The sequence below is a fragment of the Anomaloglossus baeobatrachus genome, chromosome 5 (assembly GCF_048569485.1).
Source record: "Anomaloglossus baeobatrachus isolate aAnoBae1 chromosome 5, aAnoBae1.hap1, whole genome shotgun sequence".
NCBI lineage: Eukaryota > Metazoa > Chordata > Amphibia > Anura > Aromobatidae > Anomaloglossus > Anomaloglossus baeobatrachus.
In genome coordinates, this window is record NC_134357.1 from 79,344,697 (window position 1) to 79,365,834 (window position 21,138).

A 21,138-nucleotide genomic window follows, 5' to 3' on the forward strand; every position below is an offset into this window, starting at 1 on the left:
TTTACACACTACGATATTGCCTGCGGCGCCGGATGTGCGTCACTTTCAATTTGACTCCACCGACATCGCACCTGCGATGTCGTAGTGTGCAAAGTGCCCCTTAGGATAAAAGAAAGGGGGTCACATTAGTAATGAAAAACCTCTTTAAAGATAGGTCATCAATATTTTTTATCTCAAAAAACCTTTTAAATTACAAGTTGTTTGTTTATTGGAACTAGGCGAAGCATAGGAGCCTACTGAATACTGTGTTATTGATGAGTTCAATTTATGGCAAACTGTATGAGATTGCAGCCATGTGGCACAAATCGTTACATGTCTGAAAACTTTAAAACAGTTAATCTACTACCGCATATGATGTCAATTCTGAGTGTCGTATAGCTCTGCAGTCACATACTCATTTTCTTCAGTCTCTTTATTATAATAAATAGTAAAAATGGATTCTGTAATGTGCTGAAGTGTTAGGCTACTTTCACACATCCGGCTGTAGCAGTGCGGCACAATCCGGCACTCTGCTGATAAAACAAAACCGTTTTTTTTTGCCGCCGGTTTCGGTTTTTCCAGCATTGACTTGCATTGGTGCCGCATTGTGCCGCATGGGCATGCGTTCCGTCCGGTTTTTGCCGCATGCGGCAGATTTAGCCGATGCGGCGGCAGGATTGAATGTTCCCTGGCACGTTTTTTGCTCCGGCAAAAAAACCGCATTGCACCGCATCCGGCCGCTGCGGCGCATTTTTCAATGCATGCCTATGGACGCCGGATGCGGCGCGAAGCGGCAAAAACCGAATCCGGCCGCCACATGCGGTTTCTTCCACTGCGCATGCTCAGTAGCGTGCCGCAACTGGAAAAAAACGGACCGGCCGCATGTAAAAACTTATGCAAAGGATGCGGTGTTTTCGACGCATCCGTTGCATAGGTTTCACAGCCGGATTGAGCCGCAGTGCTCAAACCGGATGTGTGAAAGTAGCCTTAGACACTGAGCAATAAAGTGACACCTTGTGTACTCAACATAATAAATACATACTGAAAATAGAATCACATCTGATCAAATATATACAGTATATGCTGTATATGCAGAACATAAAGCGTATCACTTACCATCTCCCAACTTAGAAGTGTTAATTTCAGAATCATCTTTGGTTCCACTCTGAGAATCTAAATAAGTGGCAGGAACCCAACCTTGTTCTTCTGCTGTGCTTACAAACCACCATCCTGAAAGAAACGAAGCAGACATCAACATCTACCACAAAGGACACCACATTTACAGACTATTACATATATCTCTAGGACTCTTCACCTGTCTTGCTGGGGTTAGCGAATATTTGCACCCCAAGAACCTGATCGATAAAATACAGCATTTTTTTCTGAACGTGCAACATATTGACTACCTTATACCATGATGCAGAAAACTGGAAACAGTATAGATGATAACCTGCTGATCACTGGGATCATCAGTGATCCTGGATAGAGAGACTGAATGGATCACAGGTTGAACATCAACACCATCTACTCTCTATGGGACGAGCAAGTAAAAATGGCAAGTTTGGCGTTGATCAAAGTCAAAGGAAGGAAAAAGTCAGCTCACGCATCCATGGAATCGTGCAGCCAGTGCAGACTGTACAGCAATTCAACAAAAAACGAACAAATCTGGCATCCGAAGATCCATAAAAATATATCAAACTTTATTGAAAAAAATCTCTAAAATGTTTCTCTCCATATAACAATGAATAATGACGCCCAAGTCCGAAACGCGTGTGCGAGTTTGGATGTAACAACTATTGATCATTGTATTTCTGCCTTTTAACATGGAGTGAAAGATTTTAGAGATTTTTTCAATAAATGTTGAGATATTTTTATGGATCCTCGGATGCCGGATTTTTTCCTTTTTTGTTGAAGTTGGGTGTTGAGTTACATTTTTCCGAATAACAATATATTGATGTTTTTTAGTATGTGAGTTCAATTAGAAAATGCTATATGTAGAGTAACAATATTTTAGGTCAGGCTTCGACACTTCAAAGTTGGTGTTGGGAATTAGAAAACCCAATTTTCCTAATTTAGGACCCTCAATCAATAAAGGGGTAGTCCACTACTTTGACATTGATTGCCTATCCTTAGGATAGGTGGTCAATGTCTGATCGGCCGCTGTCCAGCACTATGCACCCCCGCAGATCAGAAGTTCCATAAACGCTTAGCTCCGGCGCTGCTCCATCTTCAGATTGCGGTCGCGGCTAGGTACTACATATATTTCTCCCATTAAAATCAATAGGACGTGGATGTGCAGTACCTGGTCGCGGCCGCTATCAGAAGACGGAGCAGCTCCGGAACTGAGCATTTCCAGCTGATCGTCGGCTGTGCCAGATGTTGGAGCCCGGCTGATCAGATATTGATGACCTCTCCTAAGGATAGGCCATCAGTGTCAAAGTAGTAGACAATTTCTTTAAGGTATGTCCATGTAGGCATGAATACGCAGCAAAATCTTCATGAGTTACATCTGAATTTGTCAGGAATTTTGCTGCAGATTTCCCTCTATGTTTAACAAAAGATGAAGGGGGGGATTGCAGATTTCTGCAATGATTTTTTACAGTGTTTGGATAAGATTTGGTAAGATACTTTAATACTTTGCAGATTTTCTGCTATAAAATTCTGGATGGAAGGAATCTCGCACTTATTGCAAAATCCCCCAACAACAGCAATCAATGGGGGACCCCAGTGGTGACTTTCCCTAAAAACCAACTTGGACTCATTACTTACCGTATTTAGATGGTCGTAATCACCAAGCAAGTATTTCCCTAACTAGCCAACAGAATTGCCAGAATGTGCTGTTTCATGTTTATCTGTTACATATAAAGGATTTGTTTCACTCGTCCTTAAACCATTTGGAAAAAAGCTGGCGTGGAAGGAATGCCAGATTCCAGTTATTGAAAACAGATCTCCATTGTTGTGTCCTATTTTTATGCAACAAACTATTCACATATTGCTTGACATTCATTTATAATTGGGAACTGAAAAAAGGGACACAGGATGACACTCAGCTGACTGACATAAAAAGGCCATCATCCTTCCGGCTACATAAATACATGTGATAAATAGCCAAGTAGGGCTGTTTCTTTCTTTCCTTATTTTTTTGCATACCATATATGCTGGAAACGGTCAGAGATCTTAAAGGGAATCTGTCAACAGGTTTTTGCCACTTAATCTAAGAGCACCATGATTTAGGGGCAGAGTTCCTGATTCGAGCGGTGTGTCACTTATTGGGTGGCTTAGTGTAAATTTGATAAAATCACTAGCAGAGGACTGAAAGACATCTTTGGGGGGTTATTATTATTATTTATTATTATGGCGCCATTAATTCCATGGAGCTTTACAAGTGAAAATGGGTATACATAAAAACTAGTACAACAATCATTAAACAGTACAAAACAGACTGTTACAGGAGGAGAGAGGACCCTGCCCGCGAGGGCTCACAGTCTACAGAGAATGGGTGAGGGTACAATAGGTGAGGACAGAGCTAGTTGCGCAGTGGTGTACTGGACTGAGGGTTATTGTAGGTTGTAGGAAGAGGTGGGTCTTCATGTTCCTCTTGAAGCTTTTCACAGTAGGAGAGAGTCTGATATGCTGGGGTAGAGCGTTCCAGAGTATGGGGGAGGCACAGGAGAAATCTTGTATGCGATTGTGGGAAGAGGAGATAAGAGAGGAGTAGAGAAGGAGATCTTGCGTGAGGTTGCGTGCGGGTAGGTACCAAGAGACTAGGTCACAGATGTAGGAGGAGACAGGTTGTAGATGGCTTTGTATGTCATGGTTAATGTTTTGAACTAGAGTCTTTGGGCAATGGGAAGCCAGTGAAGGGATTGGCAGAGTGGTGAGGCTGGGAAATAGCGAGGGGAGAGGAGGATTAAGTGGGCTGCAGAGTTCAGGATAGATTGGAGGGGTGCAAGAGTGTTGGAAGGGAGGCCAGAGAGCAGGAGGTTGCAGTAGTCGAGGCGGGAGATGATGAGGGCATGTACTAATGTTTTTGCTGAGCCTTGGGTTGGTAGGGTAACTACTAGTGATGAGCAAGCACTACAGATGCTCGGTACTCGTAATAAGCAGTTGGATGCTCGGATGGTCGCGACTACAGTACCGAGTATAATGGAAGTCAATGGGGAACACAAGCATTTTTCCGGAAGATCTTACCGAGCACCGTAGTTCACTGATCACTAGTGACTATTACTCTTTTTGTAATATGTTAGGATTCTAACCTTTTTTATATTGGATAACTTTACACTGAACTAATAAAAAGGAGGATGGAGTGACCGACATATCAGCAAACTACATAAAATCAACCTCTTCATTACCCTCAATGCAAAGTGTGAACCTGGCCTTAGTTAGCTTTTCGTGATATAATGATTGATAATGATTGATAATGGCATACATCACTGATACATTGTGCTGTATTTCTCCCAAGCAATTTTGGAATGGCGAAAAACATTAATTATGTCTAATACAAGGCAGCTTCATGCACTTAGTCTCATTGTCAGCTGAGGTTTCATAGGATTGCAATGACCTAAGGAGTTTACAATCCAATAGGCAGCTCAAGAGATGAAACTGAGCGAGCCAAGGAATGAAATCATATTGATTAACATGGGTTCAATTATGGACACGGCGTACAGTACAGGGCCGGCATATCGAGAGCCTCCACAATGTGGCATATGGGATCATGCAGCCAGGCGTTCTGATGTGACGGAAAACGCAAACCATCCTCTCTATTTAATTTCTGTAACTTTCTTGAAATTTTAGAAACTTTTTTTTTTTTAAAGTTTTATGACACAACCAAGCAACAAAATAACCAAGCATGAAAAGACAGAAATACTGCGTAACGGTCCGTCATCTGACCGAATCTGCACTTGCTCCTTCCCTCCTCCCACTCCTGCCTTTGCCTCCATTGAGAGGTGAATTTTTTTATATTGCAATACAAGAAGATTTTATTTACTGGAAGTGAGCGCCGTGGGCTTCCTTCCGTGTGGAAGAAATACTGTACAGCCTTTTCCATAAAGAAAGGGAGCAATAAGTCTATAAGAACAGCCTTTACAGATCAGGAGAATATAAAGGGAGCGATTAAAGAGGTTGACCACTACTTTTACATTGATGGCCTATCCTCAGGATAGATCTTCAATGTCTGATCGGCTGGGGTCCGACACCCAGCTCCCCACCGATCAGCTATTTTCGGTGTTGGTGGCGGTAGCAGGCAGCCGGAAATGCTTATTTCCGATTCTGCCCCATCTCATAGTGGCCGTGGCCGGGTATTGCACATCCGGAGGTAGATGTACAGTACCTAGCCACAGCCACTATCAGAAGACGGAGGAGCTCCATAACGGAGCGTTTCTGGTTTCCTGCTGCCACCGCAAGCACGGAGAACAGTTTATCGTCGTGAGTGTTGGGTGTCAGACTTCGGCCAAACAGACATTGCTGATCTATCCTAAAGATAGGCTGTAAAAGGGGAATAAAAGCATAACCTAACTATTATTGTGCAAATGGTGTAAACGACCTTCGTCTCTTTACTGTCACAAAGGATCTATTCCCAATATCACAAATATACTGTATATATTCCCAAGAGTAATAGACTCCTCCCAACCTGGCTGAGGGTCAAAGACATGGTCTTCTGTGTGTTACCCTCCCCCATCCAGCACAAGAGAAATTATATTATTATATATTATTTCACAATTAACTTCCCTGCTACATAGGCCATAAATGTAAAAGTAGTGGTCAACCTCTAATTATTTTTATGATACAGTCAATGTCAGATTGGATAACTAGCATCAAAATGCATTGTTCAATGCAACGCATATTCTGTTAAATCAGCCATTGCCATATTCACAACTGTAAACTCATACATGGACGACAAGTGGTCAACCCACGACCTTATGGGTAATATAATATATATAGCCCTTCCCTGCATTCAAAGATCACACATGTCCCATGTTCCCTTTTTGCATACAATTGACCATACATGTGTGACAGCCATCAAACCTACACTTTGGTGTCACATAGAGCAGTGCATACCCCTGCGCAACAAACTGACAAGGCGTTCAGGAGCTGCAAGATGATGAAGACGGGTCACCGGCTGCCCACCACTGCTAATATTAAACTTGTTTTTCAGATTTTAAGAATAGTTTTAATAAAAATATAGTCATTCTGACTCCACTTTTGAGACCTATATAGCAAATCTACCTGCATAAAATAACTCCATTAATGCAATTAAAGATGCACTGCTATGTAATACCTATGCTGAATGTAAAAACAGGTATTGTCTAGTGACAATGTCACCCACCAAGAGGCGGGATATATTAGGCAACAAGTGATGAGCCCATTTTTAAAGAAGATGTGTTGGAAGCAGGAAAAAGAAGTATAAGGATCTGAGTGTCTTTGACAAAGTCCAGATAGTGATGTCTAAAAGTGTAGGTCAGAGAATCTCCAAAATACCAGGTCTGGTTGGGTGTTTTTGGTATACAGTGGCTGGTATCCACTAAAAGTGGTCCATGAAATTATAATCCTGTGCCTACGATAGGATCATGTATGTCTAGGACTCAATGATCACTGGGAGGAGTGCAGGTTAACCCATCTGATCTGATACCGCAGAAGACAGCCAATAGGACTAATTGCAGAAAAATTTACTTCAGACAACGATAGACAGGTGTCAAAACTAGAGATGAGTGGACCAGTGGAACTTCAGTTCAGCAGGTGCAGTCAGACTTTAGATAAAGTTGAGTTTGAGACCCGGACTTGACCTCAACCCCAATAGAAGTCACTATTTGGGCAGTTAAGGTTTCCACCCACCTACAGCCAGCCATAAACAGAATATTTCTGGGGGAGGGAGGCTTTTTCCATATTAATTTTGTGCACACTAGATTGATCATGCTGTTGTTACCCCCAGTGAGAGCTGTTCAAACACTGAGTGGTCAGCATATGTAAATCACCCGAACTCCAAACCCGAACTGTGTTTTTTTTTTCCAAACTCTGTTAGGTACGAACACCGAATTTTGGGTTCGCTCATCTCTAGTTAAAACATACATCACAGCTTGCATGGACTTTGCAAACAAAGTACAGTCTGGGAGGGTATGCTGATGACAGCAGTTCACCGTTGATATCACCTACACTGGGCATGTGAGCTTCAGACCTGGATTACGGAGCAGTGGAAGAAAATGACCTCTGATGAATCTTCAATTAACGCATGGGGATGGCCAGGTATATGGATATTGTCTTCTGGAGAGATGTCACCAGGATGAAGAAGACAAGTCAGCAGAGCAATTGTTATGCTCCAAGCATTGGGATGCTTGTAAATCTTAGATCTTGGAGTTCATGTGGTTGTTACTTGGACATGTACCTAAAAACTTATTCATGGTAGTGGCATCTTCCAGCAAGATAATACTCCCAGAAAGAATACAAAAAGTGTTCAAGAATGGTGGCTAGATCTCCAAATTCCCCCAATCTCAGTCTGACGGAAAAGTTGTAGGATGTGATGGGAAGACATCTGATCCATGTAGACATTACCTTACATACAGGACTTAAAAGGGTCTGCTACTAATATCTTGGAGCAAATTTTGCTTGTAACTAGAGATGAGCGAACCCGAGTCTTGGTGTTCGGACTTTTATAAAAACTGGAGTTTGGGTGCTTTATGTATGAACTTCACTGTTGCAAGCATCGTTGTGCTCCGGTACGCTCGGTCCTCAGCCCAGTGCAAGCCCCTTGAAGTGTTTGATCGGCTCACACTGGGGATAAGAGCAGCCTGATTGGATGTAGTGTGCAGGCTCCCCAAAATAATGGAAAACTCTGCCCCTGGAAGTGATTTGTTTATGGCTGGCTGTATGTGGTCTGAGACCTGAGCTGCTCAATTAGTGTCTTCTATTGGGGTTCAGGTCAAGTACAGGTTCCAAACCGCACTTAATTTAAAGTTCGGCTGATCACGCCGTACCGAACTTCAACGGGTCCACTCATATCTACATGTAATATCTGTGATGGATCGTAATGGTCTTTGGGATAATATTACAATGTGGCTTAAGTGTTAAAACTAAATCGGAGTTTATACTGTATCTACAGCCCTACATGCTTCATCATTTGGACCGATATGGGTGCTGTATGATACTTTGGCCATCTGATTGGCTGGATGAGGTAGAGACTGGTACACAATACAGTATTTTACTCTAGAATGAAACCCAAGCTATTGCCCGTAAGGGTATTAGTATGTCATATTATACCAGAAAGACGCGTGCAAGGTTTTGCTGGACAGGATAATTTCAGTATTTCTCTTCTGTATCTACAGTAATGTTGGCGTGGAGAATGGAAACACAGACTGCATACCTGGATATATCCTGCATCATAAATCTTAAAATCTGGAAGGAAGACGAAAACTAGATATTCCCCCTACACCCGCTCAGGTCCAAAACAGCTTATGTATTTAGCACTTGATAACTTAGAGGTAAATGTTTTACTCTGTTACACTCATTAATTTTGCCTATATTTAACTGGAATAACTATACTAAAATGATTTACAAATTACACACCTAAGTGTTAGACAAAAGTCAGAAACCATCCGACTCTAAGTATCATCTTAAAATTGCCCCTGTGTCTCTCTTATAAGATGTCTAACTATGTATAAGGTCTACAAAAAATGTTATTGCCTTTTGGCTGCGAACAGAAAAAAAATTAGTTTTTATTTTCACCCAGATTCTTTATACAGGAGTCTATCAATACATCGGGGGCATCAAAGAACACAGAAGAACAGCGGTACTCTCCAAGCGTGAAAGTTTTCTTCTTTTATTAATCTAGGTATAAGAAAAAATAGCCGCCACAATGTTCATGGAAATGGGGGAGACAGGAGCACTGAGCCGGACGACGGTCGTTTCGTGCCGATCGGTGCTTCTACGGGTATTACAATAACATAGGAGGTCATGGCTGTCTACGGTTGATGTCAAATATAAAGGTTTTTTTTCCCAAGATCGCTTTTTAGCCTCTATCTAATAACTATTAAGATTTGCAGAAAATTGGATTGAATACGATGGTTTGAAATGAAAGCCTTATTGTACTTTCCCTGGCGAGAAAGGGTGTAAAAATCATCTGCCGCCCATGTCAGAAAGGCATTTGGGGAACTTGAGAATGCACCAGATGTAGATATTAAAATACAGCCATATGACGTCTGTATAGTGAATTTGCATTTTTTAACACACCAAGTAGTGACGACTTTAAACAATTACATGTGATCTTATCTAGAACCTTGCATTTGCAGCCAGAGGAATGTCACTATATTTCCAGATGTGTGTCAAAATTACTACTATGGTATGTAGTCCATAGACACAAAGAAGGGTTTGTTCTGCTACACCTATTCCCCAGAAACCCAAAAGCTGTTGATGTAATTTTCTCAATGTTGTGAGTTTAAAAGGTAACGGACCAAACCCAACCCAAGACAGACATGCAGAAAGGAACCTTGTCCAAGCCGTCCTGCTATCTGGAGCAGCCCAAAACTGATAATAATAATAATAATAATAATAATAATAATAATAATGATAATCAACTCTGAATTAAACAAAAAAAAGAAAAGAACTAAAGGGATAAAAAAGGAAGATTGAAAGTAAGAAGGGTTTTAAAAAGTGAGACAGAGATGAAAAGAAAGAAGGAAAGAAAGAAAGGAAGGAAGAAAGAAAGAAAGAAAGAAAGAAGGAAAGAAAAAGAAAGAAAGAATGAAGGGCAAGAAAAAAGAAAAGAAGTACAGAAAGATAAAAAGAAGGAAAGAGAAAGAAAGAAAAAAATGGAAAGCAAGAAAGAAAAAATCCGTCTATCAGTGGTGAAACTGGAAATCTTGATTAAATGCCCCTGCATTCCCCCAATGTTGCACATGCACAGTTGCCTCTGATTGAGACATCCGAGATCACACAGTTCAGGTCAGCAGCACAATGATGCTACTAGTTTGAACTGTCAATCAAAGCAGGAGCACACTGCAACTGGCAAGCAGGAAGCTGGAAGTCAGGGTAGTGGTGCACTCCCCGCAGAAGTTGAGAAAACACTTTAAAAAGGGTCATGTAATTAGGATTTAGAGATTTTTTTATTTGACTTTCTTAGATTGTGAGGCTACACTCAATGGTGTACCGCCAATGGCGGAAGACCACGCGGCCACTATGGGGTTAATAAGTTGGATGGGCAGGTGCCAGCGCCAGCACCGGGCCCCCCACTGCCAGGCACCGCACTCTGAACTGTATCGGCAATTCTGATACAGTTGAAAGCAATGCTGAAAGAAGGAGCACACTGCTCCCTCCTTCATCATTTTCCCTCTGTGTCTTAGATCTGATATCACTACACAAGGCCACAATGACATCACTACTGCGTCCCTGATGTGCTGAGATGAGCAGAGCTGCAAAACAAGAGTTAAGGAGACCTGCTGAGAAGTGGAGCGGAGGACCAAGGATAGCAGAGTATTTATTTATTTATTTTGTAACCAGTGAGTACACTGGTGGAAGATTATGGGGGTGCCTTATACTATTTGGAGGACTATGGAGCTGCATTACAATATATGGAGGACTATGGGGGTTGCACTATACTATTTGGATGACTATGGGGTGCATTATAATATATGGAGGACTATGGGGGGTGCATTATACTATTTGGAGGACTATGGGGGTGCATTATACTATTTGGATGACTATGGGGTGCATTATAATAAATGTAAGACTATGGGGTGCATTATACTATTTGCAGGAATATAGGGTGAATTATTATATATGGAGGACTATGGGGGTGCATTATACTATTTGAAGGACTATGGGGGTGCATTATAATATATGGGGGACTATGATGGGTGCATTATATTATTTGGAGGACTATGGTGGTGCAATAAAATATGTGGAGGAATATGGGGGTACATTATAATATATGGAGGATTATGGGGAGTGAATTATACTATTTGGAGGACTATAGGGGGTGCATTATACTATATCAAAGACTATGGAAGGTACATTGTAATATATGGAGGACTATGGGGTGCATTACAATATCTGGAGGACTATGGGGTGCAGTATATGATTTGGAGGACTATGGACCACATAATAATATATGGAGGACTTTGTATTTGCATTAATGTATATGGAGCAAGAGGAGGGACAAATTAAACTATATGGAAGGCAATGTCGGGCAATTGTACAATATGGAAGGCTATGTTAGTGGCCATGATAATATTTAGAGGGGCATTTGGAGGCCTTTATCCTATTTGAAGGGTTATTGGGGAGCATTTATACTTTATGGTGGACTATTTGAGGTTTGTTGTGGGTGCCATTGTGTGTATGTAGGCTTATTACACTGCATGGAGGGCTGTGTGGAGGTCACAGCTGGGGATCATACTATGTTGGGGTCACCATACTTTGCCAGGGTAATTGAGGTGGAGGTACAGTAGGTCATCATACTGTGCATATGGAGGGTACTGTGGAGGAATTTAATGTGGGAGTATCATAGTGTTTGTGGGGTACTTTTGTTGGCATCACACTTTATGGGTGTAATAAAAGTGGAATCCAGGGACTTCAATAGGAGGAAAATTACTTTGTAAGGGCTGAAGAGTTGTGAGATATGTTCTTATGTGACCCAGCTGAATATTATTATAATTGTTTTTTTGAGGGGTGGGGGAGGGAGGGGGCCCAATTAGAACTTCTGCTATGGGGCCCCATGATTTCTATGTAACATTAGCAGGATAATTACATAACACAGGTAGGCATTAAGTGCCATGCAGAGACAAAAAGCCACTTAAGCCTCCATCTCTACCTCGGGCCTACCAGGGTACACCACCAGCCTGATCCAGATGGAATTTTTTATTCCAACAGGACAAACCACATAACTTCTAAGTAAAATATTACTTTTAATTATGGAAAGTGCTTTTTTTCTGCATACATACATGGAAAATATATAAACCATCTGCAAGGAGGGTAATCTAATCTTCTGGAGATTGTCTCATTTCATATATTTAACTTGGACACATCTCTGTTTGCTGGAGACTCTTGGCAGCTCCAAATCGTTGTGACACACGAGTCAAACCAGTTCACTGCATATATTTATCTCCTGAATATTTGTATTGTCTTACATGGTAGAATAGAGCAATTGTATTAATCCATAAAAGACAGAGACTTTACTACATCCTAAACAACTGCATGTAGTGACCTACAACCATTCATCCCAAATGTCCTGGGCACGGGTAGAACTTAAAGGGGTATTCCCATCTCTAAAGGCCGCTTTACACGCTGCGATATCGCTAGCGATCGCACCCGCCCCCGTCGTTTGTGCGTCACAGGCAAATCGCTGCCCGTGGCGAACAATATCACTAGGACGCGACAAACGGACTTACCTTCCCAGCGACGTCGCTGTGGGCGGCGAACAACCTCTTTTTTAAGGGGGTGGTTCGTGCGGCATTACAGAGACGTCAATCAGCGGGGCACCAATAGAAGCGGAGGGGCGGAGAGCAGCCGCATTCACGTCACTCCCACCTCCTTCCCGGAGGACGCAGGAACGCTGTTGTTCGTCGTTCCCGGGGTGTCACACGTAGCGATGTGTGCTGCCTCAGGAACGACGAACAACCTGCGTCCCAAAAGAGCAACGATATTTGGGAAAGGAACGACGTGTCAACAATCAACGATTTGGTGAGTATTTCTGATCGTTAACGGTCGCTCGTAGGTGTCACACGCAACAACGTCGCTAACGAGGTCAGATGTGCATCACGAAGTATTCCATGACCCTCAACGATATCTCGTTAGCGATGTCGTTGTGTGTAAAGCAGCCTTTAGATCCTATCCCAATATGTAGTAGGTGTAATAGTAATAATATTAGCAAATACCTCCAATTAGAAATGTAGAATACTTCTTCTGATTCACTATGTGGCTTACTTCATGTGCAAGGCATTGCAGGATCTTAGGTATTGACGGTTACGACCACAAGCAACTAACTAACTGTCACTATATGGTCGTAACCATGAGAGTGAATGATCAATCCAGGAGGAGACAGTTGCTTTCCATATGCACTATTGATTTATGATATATGAAGTAAGGTAAGGGTTACTCTTTTAGATCTCACTACAGGACCTTCCCAGTATGTTGCTTCTTCAGTACATCTGCAGTCCATAGATTTGGACTCATTAGATGATTGGTGTTCCTATGGTACTTTGCCCTTGGAAAAAGCTAATTGGAGAGGAAACGTGGGAAGGCTAATAAAAGGTTTATTTCACAGGTTATGTCCCCTCATTCTCCATATTCGTGCACAATATGCAGGCATGCAAAGTTCTTGGCATGTACAGTATGTATGTGGTCTTGGACATAAAATATCTTAATACGTTACATGTCCTGCAGTTATCAATATACATTAAACATTGTTGATTAATGAAATGCTAAACATATTTTCCATCCACAAATATGACAACACTACAATGAAAAGATCACATGTAAAGTGGCTACATATGCCAAACCAAACCATGAAAAGAAGCTTCTTTTTGGCTGTAAATCTAGAGATTTCAACAGAAAAGAGGACAGCACAAGTATAACCTCAATGCTCCATAATAAACAATGCTAAATGTGAACAATACAAAGAAAACTGCTTCGGATCACTGTTTCCTAAGAACCGGCATGTGATGACCATACTGTATAGGACGTTCTGGGGGACATTATACTGGGGGCTGTGGTGATCATACCATACAGGGACCTGTGGGGGACATTATACTGTATTGAGGGCTATGGTGGGCATTATAATGTATATAGAGGGGCTGTGGTGGATGTCATACTGTGTGGGGTACTGTGGGGGACATTACCCTGTATATAAAGGCTGTGGGTGTCATTATACTATATTGGGGACTGTGGGGGCAATAATTCTGAATGAGATGCCGTGGAAGCCATCAGACTGCATATGGAGGTCTGTGGTGGACATCATATATGGGGGGCTGTGGTGGACATCATACTATATGGGGGGCTGTGATGAACATCATACTATATGGGGGTCTGTGATGAACATCATACTATATGGGGGGCTGTGGTGGACATCATACTATACAAGGGGTTGTGATGAACATCATACTATATGGGGGTCTGTGATGAACATCATACTATATGGGGGGCTGTGGTGGACATCATACTATATGGGGGGCTGTGATGAACATCATACTATATGGGGGGCTGTGGCTGTGATGAACATCATACTATATGGGGGTCTGTGATGAACATCATACTATATGGGGGGCTGTGGTGGACATCATACTATACAAGGGGTTGTGATGAACATCATACTATATGGGGGGTTGTGATGAACATCATACTATATGGGGGGTTGTGATGGACATCATACTATATGAGGGGTTGTGATGGACATCATACTATATTGGGGTTGTGATGGACATCATATGATGGGGGGGTGGACATCATGCTGCATATTGGGGGGCTGTTCTGGAAATCATACAGTATGAGTGGCCATGATGACAATCATACTGTGTAGGGGCCCAGTGTGAGGAGGGTGTACAGCTTGGAGAGAGCAACGTGGTGAGTATAATGTGAAGAGGGGACACAAAATGGATATGGAAAGGAGCCGCAGTGTGAAATGAAGAGAGGTTATGGAGAGAGGTAGCGTGTTGGGGCGGACAGTGTCGGGATACAGAGAGTTTAAAAAAAACAGTGGAGAGGGGACAGCCATGGCACATAGAGGCAGACGGTGTGTCAGTTATAGCTCATTAAGGCTGACAATTTGCCTCGATTAGCTTGAATGAGGCGAGCTGCAGTACCAGACACAGCCATATCAACAGAGTAGCACTGTTTCGGAAGAAAAAAAAAAATCGAACCATTCGACCTTCATTTCACATTTAAGACACAAACTAACTTTTGCTTTGAATTTGAAATTTCAAACCTCGTTTAGTAAAACGTATTTTACACCTGAGTATTCCTCCGTGTCACCAATGTCATTATCAGTCGCTTTTTCAACAGTAGCAAAAACAAAAGGACTCAGAACCCTTTTCTAAGCCCCAGGTATCTTTTGTTATTTCGGCATAAGATTACATCCTCTCCATTGAAAATACTAGAATATCATTAGCTTTACGTGGCCTGCACCAATGATCTTACTCAGCAATCACCATTTTTACAATCCAAATAAGTTTGACTACCCTGCTCTCCGGCCTGCCGGGAACTGTAAAATGTATTCCTTTTGAATCGTTAGGATAGGATTTACGATTTCATAACATATGACTTCAGTTAATATGAAACTCTCACTTGAAACTTGGAGAGGAGGGTTTCGTCCCTGCCAGTGTCTAGTAACAGTGCTGCAAATGCCAAAGGTTTACAGTTTTCCAATCCTGGGAGATTACTATTAGCGGGGACTATTGGATGGCCAGCGTCATACTTGTGTGTCATTACCGACAGAATTGCCGAAAGTTCCATTTTTCTTTAATAGGAATCTTTTAAAATGCCTATGTGCTAAATGACAGATATATGAAGTTTATTAGCTGAGTAGCTATGGGCGTAAGCAAAGCAGAAGCCTTTGGGTCCAAATATGTGTATTCACCAGTATATTAACTTGCACACTACTGCTAAATCAGCACATATATTACTATCACACAGAGTTTTGCTCAAAACTTGCCAAGTGTCATGGTGGCATCAGACGCTGTTCACACTACAAAGTCTGACACTCGACACTATGGTTTCTCTGGTGCTTCTGAGTTACACAGGCAGGCTCGGGCGTCAACCAGATGTGTGTTCATTAATGCTCAGGCTAGCAAAAGTTAACCTCTGCTAGCCTGCTGGTTACTTCTGGGATCACATGTAGTTGGAAACCTATCACATTTGCTTCCTGCCTTTTTAAGATGGTGGAATATGTCTTCTCATGCCAACTGCAGTTTATTGCTGTGTTGGTCTGTGTGCTGTTGTGTCCCAGTCCTGCTGGTGATTATATTGTGTGGTGCTTGGAGTTGTGAAATTCTTGTGTCGTCTTTTTGTTTCCTTTCTGCTCTTATTTCCTCCTTACCTCTTATTGTCTTATACCTTTGTGTGAGCATGCTGTGAGATAGAGTTTTGGTTTCCCCTGTTTGTCCATCTCTGTTGGTTTTATCACACTCCTGTCCTGGCCCTCCCGTGGAGTGGGGAGACAAGGGTATAAGATCAGGGCTGGTGACAGCAGGGTCAAGTAAGCGGCGCAGACATTCTCACCACTGAGGTAACTCTGAGATAAGGGATAGCTAGGATCCCCCTATTCTGAGGACAAGTCTAGGGGCCCTGGTCCCCTGCTCTCCCCATTCATTGTGAGAATTACTTTGCGTCCAAGTGTCTATAATCCCCTTTCTTTTAGGGCCCTTTCGCACAGCGTTTTAACCTAGGTTCAGAAACCTCTTTAAGTATTACATCCGAACCCCCTAAATAACAGGATACAGACTTAAGAGCCGACAGGCAATTGACTGGAATGATGCAGACAGTCAATGGGCTCTGTTGTGCAGAATATTCCGCCGAATATGAAGATTGGAGGCGTACACCTAAACGTAGACTACAACTCTAGTTGGCATATACGGCCAAAAATGATGGTTTGGATGTAAATTCCAAAGAGGCCATGGAATAAAGGAGAAAAAGCAGTGTGAAAGGCCCTTGCCCTATCAAGTCTTGTCAAGGATACTCTTCATGTTGCTTTAGACATCCGTGAAATATCACAGACTGGACGTAGATCTCCTGAATTTAAATTCAGCAGCCTCATATATGCATATAATGCTGCGGAGTTCTGGTCTGGAGACCATCAGTTCGACATCTACTCTTCTGCAGCCCTTACATTGAACAAAACTGGAGAAACAAATCTACACTGCCAAATGTTCCCAAAACCAAGCATGGAAAAGTTACTGTAAAACAATAGCGTAGAGCAAAGGGCACTTTACATGCTGCGATATCACTATCGATATCGCTAGCGAGCCTACTCGTCCCCGTCGGTTGTGCGTCACGGGCAAATCGCTGCCCGTGGCACACATCGCTTACTAAAGCAGGAGAGAAGCAAAGTCCTGCACCACCGCAGATTACCTGCAATATCACTTGCGGTACCGCCTGTGCCTGTGCTCGGGTGGAGAGCCTGGAGGGTCCGACAATCCAAGAGCGGGGTGCTGGTCATAAGGCAATGTCCATTGATGAAGCGTGAGAGTAGAAAGAGACCGCACTCAATCCGCTGTGAAGGATTTCTTTATTCAAACACGTGCAGAGTGGAGGGCTGGAGACACACTGTGAGCTGGCTCCTCAAGAATGGACCATTCTTGAGGAGCCAGCTCACAGTGTGTCTCCAGCCCTCCACTCTGCACGTGTTTGAATAAAGAAATCCTTCACAGCGGATTGAGTGCGGTCTCTTTCTACTCTCACGCTTCATCAATACACATCGCTTACACCCGTCACACGGACTTACCTTCCCTGCGACGTCGCTGTGGCCGGCGAACCGCCTCCTTTCTAAGGGGGCGGTTCGTGTGGCGTCACAGCGACGTCACACGGCAGCCGTCCAATAGAAGCGGAGGGTTGGAGATGAGCGGGCGGAATATCCCGCCCACCTTCTTCCTTTCTCATTGCCGGTGGACGCAGGAAAGGAGATGTTCATCGTTCCTGCGGTGTCACACATAGCGATGTCTGATGCCGCAGGAACGATGAACAACCAGCGGCATGCACCACCAACGATATTATGAAAAGGCACGACGTGTCAATGATGAACGATTTTTGACGTTTTTGCGATCGTTGATCGTCGCTCCTAGCTATCACATGCTGCGATGTCGCTAACGACGCCAGATGTGCGTCACAAACACCGTGACCCTGACGATATATCGTTAGCAATGTCGCAGCGTGTAAAGCATCCTTAAAGGGTAGAGTCCCTAGTAGTGACTGCCGAGAGGGGATTAATGCAACCATTTTCAAACCATCCACTTGAAAACCATGCAGATATGCCAGGATAGTACTTTGTTGAATTGGGGTACGTCACAGATGCAGTGGGATGCTATTATGACAGGTCTACTCTGCAATATACAATTCTGAATTAATTTATTCATAATCATATCAGCCATTCCACAAGAATACCATGATGATACCCCTTAGAAAGGTAGAAAATAAGCAATAGGACAGACTGTGGCTACCATGAAAACAAGGTTTGGCCTAATTCCTTTGCCCATGCTGGTCCATACTACATAAGATAAGACATGAAAGTTAACAGTTTTTAAGCGCATCTCCAAAATTAATTAAGGAAATAAATGTGGCAGGTATGATAGATAATACAGCTTTTAATGATGTACACTAATCAGGGATGGAGTTCTGCTCTCCATGTACTTGCACTGTTAATGGGAAACTGTCTGGTCCCCCAGGGTCTCAAAACTGCCATTAGTCCATTTTAGAGCCCTTTCCTAACTTCTAATATTGCCTTTGATGTCCCAGATCAACATTTACGTGTGGTAAAAAAAAAAAAGTTGTTTTCCATCAATGGCCATATGTAAATTACCTAAAGGGTGCTTTACCCGCTGCGACATCGCTAATGCGGAGTCCTTGGGGTCACGGAATTTGTGACGCACATCCGGCCGCATTAGCGATGTTGCTGCGTGTGACACCGATGAGCGATTTTGCATCGTTGCAAAAACGTGCAAAATCGCTCATCAGTGACATGGGGGTCCATTCTCGATTATCGTTACTGCAGCAGTAACGATGTAGTTTGTCGCTCCTGCGGCAGCACACATCGCTATGTGTGATGCCGCAGGAACGAGGAACCTCTCCTTACCTGCCTCCCGGCCACTATGCGGAAGGAAGGTGGTGGGCGGGATGTTCGTCCCGCTCATCTCCGCCCCTCCGCTTCTATTGGGCGGCGGTTCAGTGACGCTGCTGTGACGTCGCGGTGACGCTGAACGAACCGCCCCCTTAGAAAGGAGGCGGTTCGCCGGTCACAGCGACGTCGCCGGGCAGGTAAGTATGTGTGACGGGTCTGAGCGATGTTGTGCGGCACGGGCAGCGATTTGCCCGTGTCGCACAACAGATGGGGGCGGGTACCTACGCTAGCGATATCGGGACCGATATCGCAGTGTGTAAAGCGGCCTTAAGACTAGTTTGGCAGGTCATTCACTCAGACAAATCTGGCCTCAGTCACCGTTATCATGGCCGGCCTTGGGCTTAAGTGATACCTTCCTCTATTGTCTACAGAATTTCTGCACCGCTGCAAACACGAGCATGCGCGTTGTGTTATTCTCTGAGCATGTGTACTCTCCCTGACTTCACTGTGCATGCTCGGGAAGGAAAGTTTTGGGAGGATGTCGGGCTCAAGCTTTTCACTGAGGCAAACATTGTCTAGACAATTTGGAGGACATCTGTCATGCCCGAAGGGGGTCAGAGGTGAACACAGTACCCGAGGTCAGATTAGTCTTGGAGAAGTGACGCCCAACCGGTTTAGTTTTAGTTTGCGTACGGCAAATGATGGGATATAACTTGATTGTCACACATAAAAATGTTGGTGTGAGGCATCAGAGACAATATTAGAACGCAGGAAGAGAGCTCTATGTGTAGTAGTTGCGGCTTTGGAGTTTTGTGGGACCTGATAGGAAATCTTTTTGCGCACGCATACTTATTGAGCACGCATACTTATTGAGCACGCATACTTATTGAGCACGCATACTTATTGAGCACGCATACTTTTTAAGCACGCATACTTATTAAGCACGCATACTTATTGAGCACGCATACTTATTGAGCACGCATACTTATTGAACAAAAGACACCAATGGTCGAAAGGTACTGGTTTGGAAGTGAATCAGTACAACATGTGAGCACAAACAGGACTATTTCAGTCTTGAGGCACCAATATACGTTAGTTAAACGTCATCTGAACTTGCATATTTCGGCAGATTTGGCCGACTATCTAACGTGTATGGGGGACTCTAAACCATGTCTGAACAGATGTTCTCAAGATCCAGGTTTCTGCAGGGGGTGAACAGAGGTAGAAGATGGCCCTGTGTAAAATACATTAAGTGGGTCTTTTGAAATCCAATGATTCATCATAATTATGTGATGCTTTGGATGTGGAAAAGGACCCCTTCAAAGGGAAACCAAGTTTTTGCTCCCCCATCTGAGAGCAGCATAATGTAAAGACATAGACCCTGATTCCAGCGATGTGTCACTTACTGAGCTGTGTGCTGTCAATTTGATAAAATCATTCTTTGCTGCAGATCTAGGAGTTATTTGAATGTGGAGCTCTAAAACCCCTCCCACACCGCTGATTGGCAGCTTTCTGTTTCCACTATGTATTGGCAGAAAGCTGCCTATCAGTGGTGGGGCGGGGTTATACAACCTGTGAATATGCTGGACTACCTGGCAGCATGCCAAGTAGTACTCTTATGATAATCTCCTGCTAATTACACATTGATTTAATCAAAACTACACTAAGCAGCCCAGTAAGTGACACATCGCTGGAATCAGGATCTCTGCATCTACATTATGCTACTTTCAGATTAAGTGGCAAAAACCTGGTGACAGATTCCCTTTAAAACTTGGGCCTCTGTGCAGTTGCACAGGCTGCACCAATGATATTTCCGCCCTTTGGCTGCTGTACTTCAAGAGCCAATTCTTTGGTCTGGTAGTGGCTCTCTCAATAGAGGAGCGCTCAGCGGCCAAGATGAGTATTTCTGTGCATGCCGCAGGGCAGGTGGTGGATGAATGATCACTCAGCCAAAAGCTATTTCATTTGTATACCATTGTGAGCAAATAAATTAAGAAAAAACCCTGTTGATAAATATACATTGACATGCAAAAGAGTAACAATGTTTTGAACTTTTGACTTTCAGACTCCATATCTCACCATCCACTACAGCTTAATTTTTTTTTTTTGAGCAAAACAGTAACAATGCAGTAACATGACAAGAATCTGCATAACTAATCATATGCTAAATACTTGCAAGTAAAATTTCTGTATGAGATAGCCAAGATGATTGTATATAAAATGAAGGTAGTCTCACGGTCAAAGCTGTAGTGGATGGTGAGATATGGAGCCTGAAATTCAAAAGTTCAAATCATTGTTACCCTTTTGCTCATCAGTGTAATACATATTCTAGGTTATAATCACCACAGGGAGAGATGGTATCTTCTATGCCTCTGTGTCACGCGTGTGGCCTGTTCAACTGACCAGATAATTAT

General features: G+C 43.1%; 1 protein-coding gene across 5 annotated transcripts in view; it reads right to left on the bottom strand.

Annotated features, from left to right (window-relative positions):
* SH3PXD2A (SH3 and PX domains 2A) overlaps window positions 1-21,138 on the bottom strand; it is a 498,307-nt gene that overhangs the window by 56,340 nt on the left and 420,829 nt on the right. For all 5 annotated transcript variants that reach the window (XM_075348622.1, XM_075348623.1, XM_075348621.1 and 2 more), the window contains one exon: window positions 1,096-1,209. In XM_075348622.1, coding sequence (XP_075204737.1) covers window positions 1,096-1,209 — 114 coding nt within the window. The remainder of the gene's footprint in view (window positions 1-1,095; window positions 1,210-21,138) is intronic.